This window comes from Budorcas taxicolor, chromosome 18, assembly GCF_023091745.1.
Source record: "Budorcas taxicolor isolate Tak-1 chromosome 18, Takin1.1, whole genome shotgun sequence".
NCBI lineage: Eukaryota > Metazoa > Chordata > Mammalia > Artiodactyla > Bovidae > Budorcas > Budorcas taxicolor.
Window position 1 is genome coordinate 52,552,743 of NC_068927.1, and position 15,304 is coordinate 52,568,046.

Here is a 15,304-nt window from a genome sequence, read left to right on the forward strand (position 1 = left end):
GGACCACCAGGGAAGTCCCTGAGGTTCAGCATTTTTAATCCAAGAGATGAGGATGAAAATATCTCCCTGGTGCTGTGACTTAAGATGATATTCCTGACATCCAAGGGCCACAGTGGGCTCTTTCCTGGTGTTCTTTCATTTCAGCCACTTACCGCCCCCACCCCCCACCAATTTAAAGGGGGGAAACTGATGCCATCACAGAGGGGGCGCCATCTGCCACTTGCCCAGTGTTACACTCTGGTGGCGGAGCAGGGATTCCAAGTCACTTACGTGTGCCCAGGTTCCTTTGAACATCATTTTAGGTCAAGTGGGAGGAAAATGAAGCCTGAGGGGTGGGGGAGTGGAATGATATGAAGTTGTTGAGATGTTTGTGAGCTGTTAGGGGACCATGTCATACATGTGCGCACACATATAAGACATACACACGTAAGGGGACACCTAGGAAGAAATTCATGGCAGGGAGATTTTTGGCAGCTGAAACTGGGAAACATGAGAAATTCCTTTATAGGAGAATGAATGTATACATTGAGCTACGGTAAGGAGTATGTCAAGGCTGTATATTGTCACCCTGCTTATTTAACTTATATGCAGAGTCCAAGCATCCCCCAAAATTAAAAAATCGGCTGGATGAAGCACATGCTGGAATCAAGATTACCAGGAGAAATATCAATAACCTCAGATATGCAGATGATACCACCCTTATAGCAGAAAGTGAAGAAGAACTAAAGAGCCTCTTGATGAAAGTGAAAGAGGAGAGTGAAAAAGTTGGCTTAAAACGCAACATTCAGAAAAGTAAGATCATGACATGCGGTCCCATCACTTCATGGCAAACAGATGGGGAAACAATGGAAACAGTGGCTGACTTTATTTTGGGGGGCTCCAAAATCACTGCAGATGGTGACTGCAGCCAGGAAATTAAAAGATGCTTACCCCTTGGGAAAAAAGTTATGACCAACCTAGGCAGCATATTAAAAAGCAGAGACATTACCTTGCCAACAAAGGTGTGTCTAGTCAAGGTTGTGGTTTTTCCAATGGTCATGTATGGATGTGAGAGTTGGACCAAAAAGAATGCTGAGTGCTGAAGAATTGACTCTTTCGAAATGTGGTGCTGGAGAAGACTCTTGAGAGTCCCTTGGACTGCAAGGAGATCCAACCAGTCCATCCTAAAGGAGATCAGTCCTGGGTGTTCTTTGGAAGGACTGCTGTTGAAGCTGAAACTCCAGTATTTTGGCCACCTGATGTGAAGAGCTGTCTCACTGGAAAAGACCTGGATGCTGGGAAAGATTGGGGGCAGGAGGAGAAGGGGACGACAGAGGATGAGATGGTTGGATGGCATCACCGACTCAGTGGACATGAGTTTAGGTAAACTCTGGGAGTTGGTGATGGACAGGGAGGCCTGGCGTGCTGCAGTGCGTGGGGTTGCAGCGTCGGACACGACTGAGTGACTGAACTGAACTGAACTGATGGTGGTGGTGGTTTAGTCGCTAAGTCGTGTCTGACTCTTGCAACCCCATAGACGGTAGCCCATCAGGCTCCTCTGTCCGGGGATTGTCCAGGCAAGAATACTGGAGTGGGCTGCTGGTTGTTGTTGTTTAGTCGCTCAGTCTTACATGACTCCTTGCGACCCCGTGGACTGCAGCGTGCCAGGCTTCCCTGTCCTTCAGCATCTCTTGGAGTTTGCTCAAACTCATGTTCATTGAGTCGGTGATGCCATCCAACCTTCTCGTCCTCTGTCATCCCTTTCCTCTCCCAGCATCAGGGGCTTTTCCAATGGGTCAGCTCTTCGCATCGGGTGGCCAAAGTATTGGTTGTCAATAAAGTAGCACATAGCAGAAGAGTCTGAGCTTCACTTGTCAACAGGGCTGCATCTCAGGACCAACAAAAAAATGAGAAGAAATGGACTGTGGCAGGATCCAGCTGACTTGTTTTCAAAAGGCAAAGCAATGTGTGCTGTTAGGGGAATGTGTGTGCAGGAAAGGGGTGAGCCCATGCAGGGGAGTGACACCCCACTCGCAAGGGGGCGTTCCCTCTGGGGGAAGGGTACACAGAAGGCTTTGTCTCTCTTAGATTTCGGTCGTTTTACTTTTTAAGCTGGGTAGTGGGTTCATGGGTCCTTGTTACACTATTATACTGTTCTGCGTGTTGAAGTCTTTTGTAATTTAAAAAAAGTTCAAATGTCACCCACACAGAAGAACGTGGGCCTCAAGAGATCACACCTCCTGGGTTTGAATCTCAGCTCTGGTCATCTGAGCCTCAGTTTCTCCTCCTGTTACTTGGGCACAACCCCTCTGCCTTGTGAGGCTGTAAGAATATCACAGAGCAGGGTTCCTAGGACACACTTCCTCTTCTCTGGCCCTCGGACCCTCCCTGCTTCCCTCCAGGGACCCAGCTGTTCCGTTGGGCTCCTCTCTGTATAGCGGGTTATAAGCCCCTCTGCACTAAAGTTCCTCCTTCTGACCCCCGCGTAGGAAGATACCTGGGTGGTCCAGTTGCTGCAGCCCTTGGGAATTCACCTCCTTCAGCATCCTTCCTGGCCAAGCTGGTTTTCAGGCCCTTGACTGCCCCCCAGTGGCCAGAGCGGTGCAGCCTCCGCATCGCAAGCCCTCTCAGGCAGGCTGGTTTGTCTGGGCACTTCCACGACCCACTTAACCCAGCACCCCTGGTTTCTGGCACTGGGCAAGCTAACCAGATGCTTGGCATTGCATCCCCAGGACGATTCTGGGAAATTTCATTCTCAATCGATAAAAGAGGAAACTTAGGTCCCAAACAAGGACTGACTGGCTCAAGGCCATGCCCAGGAGTGTAACACTTTGGGTCTCATTTTCCTCATTTCTAAGCCCTTCAGGGGCTACAGCCCAGGTAGCTGGCTGTAGCTACCAAATGCCAGCTTTGCCACCTCCTAGCTGTAGGTCATGAGGAAAATCACGCATCCTGTGACTTCTTTTTCCCATCTCCAAACGATGTTGAAGCTGAAACTCCAACACTTTGGCTACCTGATGTGAAGAGCTGACTCATTTGCAAAGACCCTGATGCTGGGAAAGATTGAGGGCAGGAGAAGGGGACGACAGAGGATGAGATTGTTGGATGGCATCACCAACTCAATGGACATGGGTTTGGGTGGACTCCAGGGGTTGGTGACAGATGGCCTGGTGTGATGCAGTTCACGGGGTCGGAGAGTCAGACACAACTGAGCGGCTGAACTGAACTGAAACAGTGGGTGCGTTTGGGCACCTACTTCACAAAAGTATTTAGTGATGCGGTTACACAGCACCTCTAGTACTTCAGTCTCTCAGTCGTGTCTGACTCTTTGCGACCCCATGGATTATACAGTCCATGGGGTTCTCCAGCCCAGAATACTGGACTGGGTAGCCTTTCCCTTCTCCAGGGGATCTTCCCAACCCAGGAATCGAACCCAGGTCTCCCGCATTGCAGGCAGATTGTTTACCAGCTGAGTCACAAGGAAAGTCCCTGAGAAATCTGTATGCAGGTCAAGAAGCAAGTTAGAACTCGACATGGAACATCAGACTGGTTCCAAATTGGGAAAGGAGTGTGTCAAGGCTGTATATTGTCACCCTGCTTATTTAACTTATATTCAGAGTACATCATGCAAAATGCCTGGCTGGCTGAAGCACAAGCTGGAATCAAGATTCCAGCTGGGAAAAATATCAGTAACCTTAGATACACAGATGACACACCCTTATGGCAGAAAGGGAAGAAGTAGTAAAGAGCCTCTTGATCAAAGAGTGAAAACTGGCTTAAAACTCAACATTCAGAAAAGATCATGGCATATGGCCCCATCACTTCATGGCAAATAGATGGGGAAACAATGGAAACACTGGCAGACTTTCCTGGGCTCCACAATCACTGCAGATGGTGACTACAGCCAGGAAATCAAAAAACGCTTGCTCCTTGGAAGAAAAGCTATGACCAACCTAGACAGCATGTTAAAAAGCAGAGACATTACTTTACCAACAAAGGTCTGTCTAGGCAAAGCTATGGTTTCTTTCCAGGAGTCATGTATGAATGTGAGAGTTGGACCAAAAAGAATGCTGCATGCTGAAGAATTGACACCTTTGAACTCTGGTGTTGGAGGAGTCTCTTCAGAGTCCCTTGGACTGCAAGGAGATCCAACCAGCGCATCCTAAATCAGTCCTGAATATTCATTGGAAGGACTGATGCTGAAGCTAAAACTCCAATTACTTTGGCCACCTGATGCAAAGAACCGACTCACTGGAAAAGACCAATGCTGGTAAAGACTGAAGGCAGAAAGAGTATGAGATGGCTGAATGGCACCACCTACATGATGGACAAGTTTAAGCTCCAGGAGTTGGTGATGGACAGGGAAGCCTGGAATGCTACAGTCCGTGGGGTCACAAGGATTCAGACACTAGAGTGACTGAACTGGAGTACTTGGGTAGAACACACTGGTAGGCTCTAGTCCAGTGTTCACATCAGTAACTTCCAGCCCTGACAACTTTTGAGCTGGGGGGCAGTAGTGCCAAAGGTGTATGACTCTGCAGTCTGATATTTTCACTTTGAACATCTTCGTACACCAGGTATGCTGCTTTGAGCTGACAGGGAACCTCCCAGAATCCCTCAGGCAGGAGTAAGTAGCTTTACAAACAAGAGCAAGCTGAGGGTAAGCTGCTCAGGGTGGTAGCAATTATGGGCAGTAGTGGAACGCAAACCCATGTGTGGCACTGGGTCTGATCTCAGTGGTAACTTGGGGTGGAGGAACCTCAGGGGTTGTGGCCTAGCCAGTTTAGCCTCAGCATTTTAGCTTTCCCCAGCTCGGAGATAGGCCTGGTCTTTAGGGTGGCAAGGCTTCTCCCTCTAGGATTAAAAGGGTGTCCTGCTTCAACCAGGGGCCCAGGCACAGGTAGTTCCTGTTCCATTAGTCAGAGCTGCTCAGTGTCCTCTCTTTGTGACCCCATGGACTATAGCCTACCAGGTTCCTCGGTCCATGGAATTCTCCAGGCAGTAATACTGGAGTGGATAGCTGTTCCCTTCTGCAAGGGAAGCATTCTTTACTGACTGAGCTACCAGGGAAGGTCCCATCAGTGCCAAGAGCCCATCACCATGGAGACCCAGCGGGGGCAGAGCACGGAGCAGGCCCCAGGCCGCAGCCTCTGTGCAGGTCTGAACACCCTGGTCCCAGCTGGGCCCATGCTGCAGCTTCCCCTGGTTGAGGGGGGTACAGCACGGCCCAGGCTAGAGATCCCAAGTGAAGGGTCCCATGTGGATCAGGGAGAGGAAGTGCACGCGAGGCAGAGGTCAAAACCTTGGGCGGAAGGCACCAACGGGTCGCCAGGGCTGCCTGCCCGCCCACTTCCTTCCAGGGAAGCAGCACTTGAGCCCCAGGGGCCCTCCTGCTTTGCTCCAGCAGGGCCACTGCCTGAACTTTCAGTTTCTTTTTTCTGAGACTCGCTCTGCGGAGATGCAAAGGCCCTGGGTCGTGCACCAGCACCTTGCCCACTTGGGGGAGAACCTGTTTGAATCTGGAAGCCAGGCCTCAGGTTTCGGGGGGTGCTGAGTACCACAGCCATCCAGGAAGCCCTTGGCGCCTCTTTCACAAGGGAAGGGAAGCGCTCCGTCCTCCTGCCCTACTCCCCAAAACAGGAGACCCAGACTGGGGTTATGAACGAGGCAATTTATTAACCCAGCATCATTTGTTCTAATGCTTCTTGTTGGCAGCTGCCACCTGTGGGAAAGATAGACAAATAGTTACGATCAGCTGTGGCGCCGTGTTCGGGCGCTTCACTAACCAGGGGGCACCAGGCCTCCTGATTTGTGGTTTCCTATGTATTTATCTCACCAGAGGCTCACAGCCTCGGGCACTTCCCCCATTTACAGAAGCAGAAACTGGGACTCACGAGAGCACTGCAGTATGATTCTGACCTCCGTCCATCAATCCAGTCCACACAGCTGCTGGTGCTGGGCCCTGCACTGCCCCTGCCAGGCCACCTCCCGCTCCCAGAGGGCTGAATATGCCACTCTTGTCTGACACTGAGAACTAAGGGACTCCAGTCCAAGGCTCCCAGGGGGCCTTACTAAGTCAATGACACAAAGAAGAAAACCAACAACAGGTTCATGCCAGGCCCCGGGGCTCCTGCTGCTGTAGCTCAAGAATCCTTGCCACCACCTTGTGAAGTAGCTGAGAGCATTATCCCAGACAGGGAGACTGGCCCAGGGTGTCTAGCCAGTCGGCCTCCACATGGAGGCCGGGTTCTGTGGCACCCTGCCTGATGCTCCTTATCAGGAGTAAGGAAGAAACCCTGCAGTCACAATTAGAAGGCTGACCTGGGGAGACAGAGCGGCCTGTGAGGGAACGTGCCCTGCAGAAGAGGACCAGCGGGCTGCACCCAGGCCCGGGCGTCCCTTCACCCAGGGCCCCGCATTCCAACCTGTCTCCCAGCCCCCGTGACGGGAAGTCTGTTAGAAATGTTCTTTCTCCTGCACCCCCGCTTCCCTGGCTGTACCCAGAGGAGGAAACTGTCAAAATCCAGGCTCCAGAGGCCCCCGGGGGGTGACTGAAGTCCCCACTCACCTGTCCAGCAATCCTGTCCAGATCTCTCTGACCCTGAGGCGTCAGTTTGCGGCCCCTGTGGGAGAGAAGGGTCACACAGGCCCAGGTGAGCGTGGACTCTCACCAGCATCCCCGGTCCCGGCCAGGCCTCTCCTGGACACGAGCCAGGCTTCCCAAGGAGGCACCTGGCCGCAGGACCTCACGACGCCAGCCAAGTCCCACTCAGGTCCCCAGTCGGCTGCATTCTAACAAGCTGGAGGCTGCAGCGGGAACCCCCCCTCGTCCTGAGCTGATGGGGTGTCGTTTCTGCAAGCAACAGATCAAAAGCCCCGAAAAATCAACTGGGAAAAGTTAAGGAGCAGGCTAATGAAAGCAGAGTCGCTACAGTACCTTCCTGGAGCCTGGAGCAGCCAGCCAGGGAGGTCGGGGCGGGGCCCCTCGGCTGCTCGCGCTTCTGAGCCCCATGCCTGCCCGAGGGCACGCCCGACACCCCCCTGCCTGCCCAAGGGCACGCCCGACACCCCCCTGCTTGCCCGAGGGCCCAGACACGCCCGACACCCCCCTGCCTGCCCGAGGGCCCAGACACGCCCGACACCTCACTGACGGGCGGAGGGGGGCGGTCCTCCATAGAGGCACCACTGGGGGTCTGCCCAAGCACCCTCACGTGCCCAGCTTCCCCTCGCTGGCTTACCCATCTTGGTCCTTTTCCACCATCTTCAGCCCCTCCAGGGCTTGGAGGACCCGCCGGGCCACGCTCTTGGAGCCTCTGCTGAAGTGGCTGGGCATGACACCGTTCCTTTGACGACCCCCGTAGATTTTGGTCATGGAGCCAACCCCAGCGCCACCCCGGAGGTACAGGTGCCGTGCTGTGGAAGCTGGGTGGGAGGGAAGGGAGGCTTGAGAACCCTTCCACAGAAGGCACAGAAGCCCACAGGAAAGGGCTTTGCTCAGGGTCACACACTGAATTCCACAGGGAGCAGAGTCTCCCCGTCTTATAGTTGGGGAAATGAGAACAGGAGAACGCACACAAGGCTCCACTGCCCCTGGCTCAGGAGCCTGGGGGGCCGGCAGTGGAGGGGCTGCCGCAGCCACGCAACCGAGCATTTCCTGCTGCCCTCGGGACTGTCTTGGCCGCGACTGCCCCAGCCAAGTGGTGAGGTGGACCTGAGGTTTCACGAATGGAGCCCAGAAAACATCTGAGCCGTGGCTGTCCACAAACAGCTCTTTGGGAGCTCCGCAGGGCTGGAGAGTTGCAGAAAGGACCTACTGATTGCCCCACTGCCGTCCCAGGGCTGCCCTGAAGAGCTCGGGTTCCCAGTGGCAGCGGTGCTGACATCCTAACGCCGTGGACAATCCCAACCTAGAAGGTATGTCAACCTGCTCCGTGGGCTGGGGTTTCTGGTCCCTAGACTGGCTCGGGCAAGTCCCCTGGCCAGTCTCCCTGGAAATCTCTCCTGTTCAACTGGAACACTGGCCCGCCAGGCCCTGTGCCACCTGCTTTTACGCTCTCTCCTGTGAGTAGTAAGATGGCCTCAGGAGCCAGCCTGACAGTGTGGCCGCTCTGGAGAGACAGACAGCCCGACAGATGGTTGTGGTTTTCTACCTCAGGGAGCGACTGAGGTTTGAAAGAGCTGGGGCCCAGATGCTGGCCACCACATGGCCCCACCTGGCTGAAAGCTCAAGGGTAGGGACTCTTCAGTTCCCCACACATTAAAACTCCCCCTGGTCCTGAAGATGAGTCAGAAGTTATTCTCTCAATAATGACTTGCTGCCGAGAGTCACAGGGCACCGGGCCATGTCCACGACCCTCCTGTCAAGAGCCAGGGTTGGGGGTGGGTTCCTCCTCACCTCCAGCTGCCCCTCCCAGGGCAGTTCCTGCACACAGCCCACTGTCGGCCCGCCTCCAGATACGGATACAGGCTACAGGGGCCTATCACGGAGCACTAACTCCCGCTGCTCCCCCAGGACCACTGAGCAGCCTCTCCCTGGTGTCACTGCCTCTGGCCCTGCTCCCTTTACATCACTCTCCTTGGTTCTGTCTCCATGATTTGCACTGTGACCCCCTGCCTGTAGGTGCCAGTGAAGTCGCTCAGTCGTGTCCGACTCTTTGCGACCCCGTGGACTGTAGCCTACCAGGCTCCTCCGTCCTTGGGATTCTCCAGGCAAGAGTACCGGAGTGGGTTGCCATTTCCTTCTCCAGGGGATCTTCCCAACCCAGGGACTGAACCCAGGTCTCCCGCATTGCAGGCAGATGCTCTACTGTCTGAGCCACCAGGGAAGCCATGCCATCCTCTATACCAGGGCTCTGGCCCTCTTCCAGGCATCAAGCAGCCTACCCACTACCAGGATCAAAAGACTCATCTCTTATAAAACGCCCCCTTCCCTCAACAACCTTTCTGCCAGGGGAGTAACCTCATGGAGAAATGGCCTTCAAGACCAGTGCAAATGCCCAGTGGCCACCTCCCCTCCCCAACCTGTCTGGCCATGCCCTGGTTCCATGTGGAGATCCGCTCTCCACTTGGGCTGTGGAAGGAATGAGAGCCCCACAGGAGGGTTAAGACGAACACCCCTGATTTCACAAATACCCGAAGAGGCTGCACACTAGACGTGAATTTTGCTGAACCAGGAGAGCCCCAATCTCACCACGGAAAGGGGTGAGCTGCCTGGTAGCTGGGGTTTGAACCCCAACATGGCTCCATGTCAGCTGTGACAGAGCCCACCCATGTCTAGTGGTCAGTGGCACGGTACTCATGGGGACAACTTTCTCCAGTCCCAGCAGCAAAAGGCAGAGAACCAACTCCAACAAAGCCCAACGTAACACCACTACAACTACCAGGTGCGGGGGACATCCCTGGTGGTCCAGCGGTTAGGATGCTGCTTCCTCACTGCCAAGGGCCTGTGTTCGACCCCTGGTTGAGGAACTAAGTCCCATAAGCCAAGTGGCATGGCAATGGCCGCCCCCCCCCCCGACCATCTGGTGTGGCAGGTACCAGGGCACCCCCCATCACAGCAGTTCATGCAGATTATTTTTCTGACCCCATTACAAGGGACAGCAAGAGTATTAACTTCACAAGTTGGAATTAACAGTCAAAATATTGAGTTCTACAGAAACACTGACCCCTTCTACCTCCTCCCTGCAGCCCTTCAGACCTAGGCCGAGGCCCCAGCCCCTCCTCCTGAAGTAGAGCTGTAAGGGCACAAACCCAGGCCGCCCCAATGGTGTTTATGATGGCCTCAGTGAACGAGGGGCTGCCACAAATGGCTTTTCCTTCAACCCCTCCAAGGCGTCCTTCTGCTCCCTCTAGGGAGACGCGGATGACGAGTCACTCCTACCTCAAACTATAGAGGAAGGACCACGCAGCACCCCACACCCCACTAGGTGTCTTGTTGGTCCCCAAAGTGGATGAGGGGGCAAGTCACACTCCACTTGGCAAATGGCAGACCAAACAAGTCTTCACAGCCTAGCAAACCAACAGCTCGTGTTAAGTTCACGCTCATGGCTCCATCCTGACCCACTGAATCGTAAGACGGGAAAAGGAAACCGCTCAGACTGGGACTGGCCTCCACCTTACAATGAAATGCATTCAGTGGGAATTCTCTGGCAGTTCAGGGGTTAGGACTCTGTGCTTTCACCGCCCAGAGCCTGGGTTCAATCCACGGTCAGTGAACGAAGATTTTGCAAGCTGTATGGCATGGGGGGGGGTGGTGGTGGCCGGGAGAAGGGATTCAGGTGCCCCATCCAGCAGTGGCTCACTCACTGCCAGACACACACTGTATTCTTACCTCCCTCTCAAGCATGCCCATCTGAGCACTCGTCTACCCAGCCCACAATGCAGCGCCCCATTCAAAGCCCTTAGTGTCTCCCCTGACCCCGCTCCTCCCCTCAGAGGTCCCTGCTCCCCTGAAACGGTTCATCTCCACACCTCATCCCTCACACACTCCCCCCACCACCACTGCCTGGAGGTGATTCATCCCTACAGATAACCGCACCTCTTCCAGAGCACCCTGTCACCTACCCTGCCCCTGTAATCTACACCTGAGATCAACCTGCCACACCCCCCCAGGGTCTTTATCTGTCAGTACCTCAGTCTCCTCCTGGGCAAACAAGTTACCTTGCATGATTCTCCTCCTCCAGAGTATGAACTAAACAAACTCAGTGGGAGCACTCCAGATTTCAATAGAGGTTGGCAAACTTTTCCTGTTAAGGGTCCTGTTAAGGAGTCTGTCATAGCTCCAACCCTGGCCTCTGCTATGACTGTAAACGAATAACCGTGTCTGTGCCCCAACAAACCTTGGTCTAGAACCGCTATCTGTGCCATTAGGGCAGCTGGGAAAGTCCAGTCAAAAGGGGGTTCTGGAAATCCAGAGGGAGACCAGCAGGGCAGGACGCACACCCAGCGTGAGGTGTTAGGGAAGGTGCACCGGACAGAAAGGGGCCACAGCAACTGCGGAGCTGACCAGCAGGCTCAACTAGGTGTGCATTACCCATGCCCTTCCCCCAACTCCCACCTCCCGCACCTAGAAACGCAAAGTACAGAATGCAGCCAAGGGAAGACAGCTGCCCACCACCAACTCCCCAAGCGATGACAAGGCCCAGTGGGTTGTGGTCTCAGGAGCAGGCACACCTCATGTCTTAACCAATCTGACACAAGAGCGAATCGGCTACCACCAGTCCCTACGTGGGAGATTTCTGTTAAGTACAGATTACACAACACACGCATACTCACCCACGAAATGAGAAAAACTTCTAGTCTTTCTCCAAATTTTGGGCATCACAAAAGAGCAGTCAGGACCATACAAACCTTGCTTCCCAAGCCGGGTGGATGGGGTGGCAGTGGTGGTCTTGTCCACCCTGTCCCACTCCCCATCCTTTCTAAAAACACTGAAGTGAGCAGGTGGATAAGCTACCCACCCCACTCACCTCACAGTCATCAGGGCTCAGACTACAAAACACTTCATGTTCTGAGGTACTGGGCAACCTGACCAAGACCAACTCTTCTCAAAGTCATGCTGGAGTTTTGTCAACTTCTAAACGCTGCTTCCCACCTACTTTCCACATGGAGACAAGCTGTGGTCAGGACAGAACCCACTGCACAGAGGAGGAAGGCTTGAGAGTGGAGAGGCTGGGAGCCCGCAGTGAAGGCCTGTGCAGAGGCTGCTGCCTTGGCACAATCCAGGGCTGAACCCCACGCCCCACTCCCAAGGCAAGCTTCATGGGGGTGACTGCTTGGAGAAACTTCAATCATTGAAAAGACAGATAAGACAGTACTAACGCTGTGCAGTCAGGAGCTATACTTAAGCCAGTCCTTACTGAAGGATTAATAAAAAGGTAAGAGAAGCAGCTGGTACAGGGTGACAATAACGTTTTCTTCTCAGTACTTCTCAAGATTTAGAATAACTGGGTCACATTTCCAACCCCTTTGTTATGAACATCTTGTTAAAGAGGAGATAGGTGCTAGTGTGATGACCTGAATGAAAACAGGAAAAAAACCATTGAAAGCCCAACGACTCTCTAGAAAACAAACTACCTCTAGGCAAAAGATGAACACTTTACTTATTGTCCCTGGGATTCCCTCCAGGCTCCGAGGAAAGCAAGGGTCCTAACGTAAAATCGCTTACAAATGAACAAATATCACAACACAACATTACCTCACGTCACACAAGGCACGCAATGACAGAGTCAAGTATTTCTCTTGGAATTTCTGGGGAACAAGTAAGAACTCACAAAGGGGACACCCAGCCCTCCACTCCCCATCCAAAGGCCCCAGTTCCTCACCAGCTCGTGTGTAGAACCAGTTCTCATCGTAGGGAGCAAGTTCTTTATGCTTGGCCAGCTTGACGGTGTCCACCCATTCAGGGACTTTCAGCTTCCCGGACCTGGGACCAGGACAGCCAGAAAGGCACAATTCAGGAGCCTCCACAAACTCTATCCCAATTCCCTTCTGTCAGCACAACTGTACATCACGAGGAGCCCAATGTGCCCCAGAAGAGGAAAAACACTCAAACTCAAACACAACCCAGGCCTCATGCAGAAAGAGTGGACTCCACACTAACCTCCAACAAGCCTCTCCAGCCAGGAAAAGAAAACCCGCGGGCCCAGAGCCCCCACCCAGTCCCCACACTCACTTTTTGAGGAAAGCTGCCAGAGCTCTGACGAACTCCTGCTGGTTCACGTCTTTTACAGTAACTCCAGGCATCTGCGGGCAAAGTCGAGCATGAGAACACAGGATGGATAGAGAAGACTGCCAACGGTCGGGGCCCAGCCCTACGGCGACGTAGCCGCCGCACTCCCTTTCTTTTCCGAAGGCCTTACTGCAATTCCCCGCTTTAGAGGCCCCGGCGCCTGCGGGTCTTACAGAGCTTACCGACGACCACGGTCTCTCTGGGGCGCAGTAACACTGCCTGACCCCGTTTGTCAAGACGCTGTACGTCGCCAACCCCCGATTCTGCCCCACACCTCGCCCTCGCTTTCCCGGGTGTCCACCTGGCCCAGCCGCGGTTCCCGGACCGCGCGGGTCAGACATGTCCGGGCCTGTCGCTCGCACGTGGCCGCGGCTCTAGGGGGCGGGGCGGCCCCACGCCGGTGCCCCGGAGCCCCCAGGCACGTGCCTCGGGCTCGGAAGCCGAGCCCCGACTCCCCGCGCCCGGGTCGTGCCGAAGCACTCTCCTTACCGTGCGGCCTCCGCGCTGCCAGCAAGGGGAAAGGAAGCAACGGGGTTTCCCGGGCGCACAAGTCGGGCGTCGGTTATCGCGAGAGTTCTGAGAGCTCGCGAGAACGGGCTTACCAAAAAAAAAGGTGGCTCCACCTCTCTCAGGGCAAAGGCGGCTTCACCTCCGCGGACGTGAGCGGGTTGGGTGGGAGGGCGGAGGCTTTTTTCCTCGCTCTTCTTTCTCCTGCAGCGAGATAGAGTGAGGAGCTCTAATCTCGAGCAGGAGGGAATCTAGCTTCGTTTGCCTCAATCGTGGATGGAACGAATAGCGGTGGAGGCTGTATCTCCTGGCGGAAGTTACGGGGAAGCTGGCTAGGCAGGAAATAGACCGGCGCCTCCTTAGGGACGACCCCTTTTTCCCAGTGGAAGTGGCTTTTCTGGCCGAAGGTGGGCCTAGTAAGGGCGGAACTGTGACCGGGAGCCCAGAGGTAGGACACGGAAGAATTGCGGCCCGCCTGCCCTTTCTCGACCAGCAGTACTCGCGAGAGCAGGAGACGGAAGCCCCACCCTTTTTAGGGCGGAAATTGCTTCACCATGGCCCTGGAGGCGGGGAGCAACAAAGGGCAGGAACAGAGAAGCAGAGGCGGGACCTTCGAAGTTCAGCTCTGCTTCCTAAAGCCCGAGTGTCTTCGGACATGTGTGTGTGCTTAGTCACTCAGTCCTGTCAGACTGTTTGTGACCCCATGGACTGTATCCCACCAGGCTCCTCTGCCCATGGGGATTCTCCAGCCGAGAATAGGGGAGTGGGTTGCCATGCCCTCCTCCAGGGGATCTTCCCAACCCAGGGATCAAACCCCAGGCCTCCCGCATTGCAGGCAGATTCTTTACCTGGGAAGCCCCTCTTCAGACAAAGTGCACACATACTAATTCCGTCGGCAAATGTTTTTTGCGTGCCTACTCTGCAAAGAGTAGGTTTCCCTGGTGGCTTAGATGGTAAAGCGTCTGTCTACAATGCGGGAGATCCGGGTTCGAGCCCTGGGTTGGGAAGATCCTCTGGAAAAGGGAATGGCAATCCACTCCAGGACTGTTGCCTGGAAAATCCCATGGACAGAGGAGCCTGGTAGGCTACAGGCCACGGGGCCCCAAAGAGTCGGACACGACTGAGCGACTTCACTTTCACTCTGCAAAGAACAGGTAAACATGTATAGTGTGTTACATGCATTATCTAGGTTAATTCGGCTAAAGTCCAAGAACACAGAGGACACACCTGTGGTTTGATGAAGTTGCTGACTTGCTGCGAGGAGAAAATATTGAAATATGAATCGTAATGTAAACTATGATGTGTCAGCAATTCTAACAAACGTACTACTCTGATGTGTGATGCTGATAGGAGGGAAGGCTTTGGGGAGCGAGGGGAATATGGAAGCTCTTACTTTTCTGCTCAATTTTGCTATGAACCTAAAAACTGCTTGAAAGAAAAAAACAAAAAATGGTTTGAGGGTGGGAAGTTGTTCATGTCGTGGAGAGGGGAGAAGCCATGTTACAGTACATTAACTCTGTAGGGAAAAAAAATTCCTAAGGAATCAAGACAACGTGTTTAGTCATTTATGCTGAGTGGCCAGAGAGGAGTTGAATGCAAGCTCTGTTAGAGTGGAAGACGTGGTTGGACAGGCCCAGCTTAAGGTGATTAGGCTTGTAAAGTAGGGGCCAAGGGCCCCTGAGGAATGTAAGGAAGTCTATCTAAGGGGCTTATTAGAGATATTAAGTCAGATGAAAAGGATGAGGGTTTATGTAGGGCACGGGTTATAGAATTGTCTATGTGAATATACGTTGGCGGCTGCAGAGCCAGCCACTCAATGTGACAGGGATGCAGGATGAGGTCTCGTGGATCAGGCAATGAGGATTTGAGTAGAGAAACTGGATAGGGGTGGGTGGTATGATGGTGCTACACTGGTCAAGGAGCATAGTCTGGAGTGGACCAGGTTCACACAGGGCTGAGTGAAAGAGAGTGTGGAATCCCAAAGGGCAGAATGTAAAAGGAGCTCCTGAAGTGAAACATGGGTGTCTGTTTGGAGAGGAGCAGGATGATACTTCAAATCTGGAAACTCATTGGTGATTTCTGCAGAAC

General features: G+C 53.8%; 1 protein-coding gene across 1 annotated transcript; it reads right to left on the reverse strand.

The window, feature by feature from the left end:
• Window positions 1-5,630: 5,630 nt before the first annotated feature.
• Window positions 5,631-13,065, reverse strand: RPS19 (ribosomal protein S19). The gene is made up of 6 exons (XM_052655791.1): window positions 12,892-13,065; window positions 12,653-12,723; window positions 12,303-12,403; window positions 7,218-7,401; window positions 6,548-6,602; window positions 5,631-5,701 (listed from the first exon to the last, which is right to left on the reverse strand). Exons 1-6 carry the CDS (start codon window positions 13,048-13,050, stop codon window positions 5,675-5,677), a joined length of 597 nt encoding a protein of 198 aa, XP_052511751.1. The 5' UTR covers window positions 13,051-13,065; the 3' UTR covers window positions 5,631-5,674.
• Between the last annotated feature and the right edge of the window lie 2,239 nt (window positions 13,066-15,304).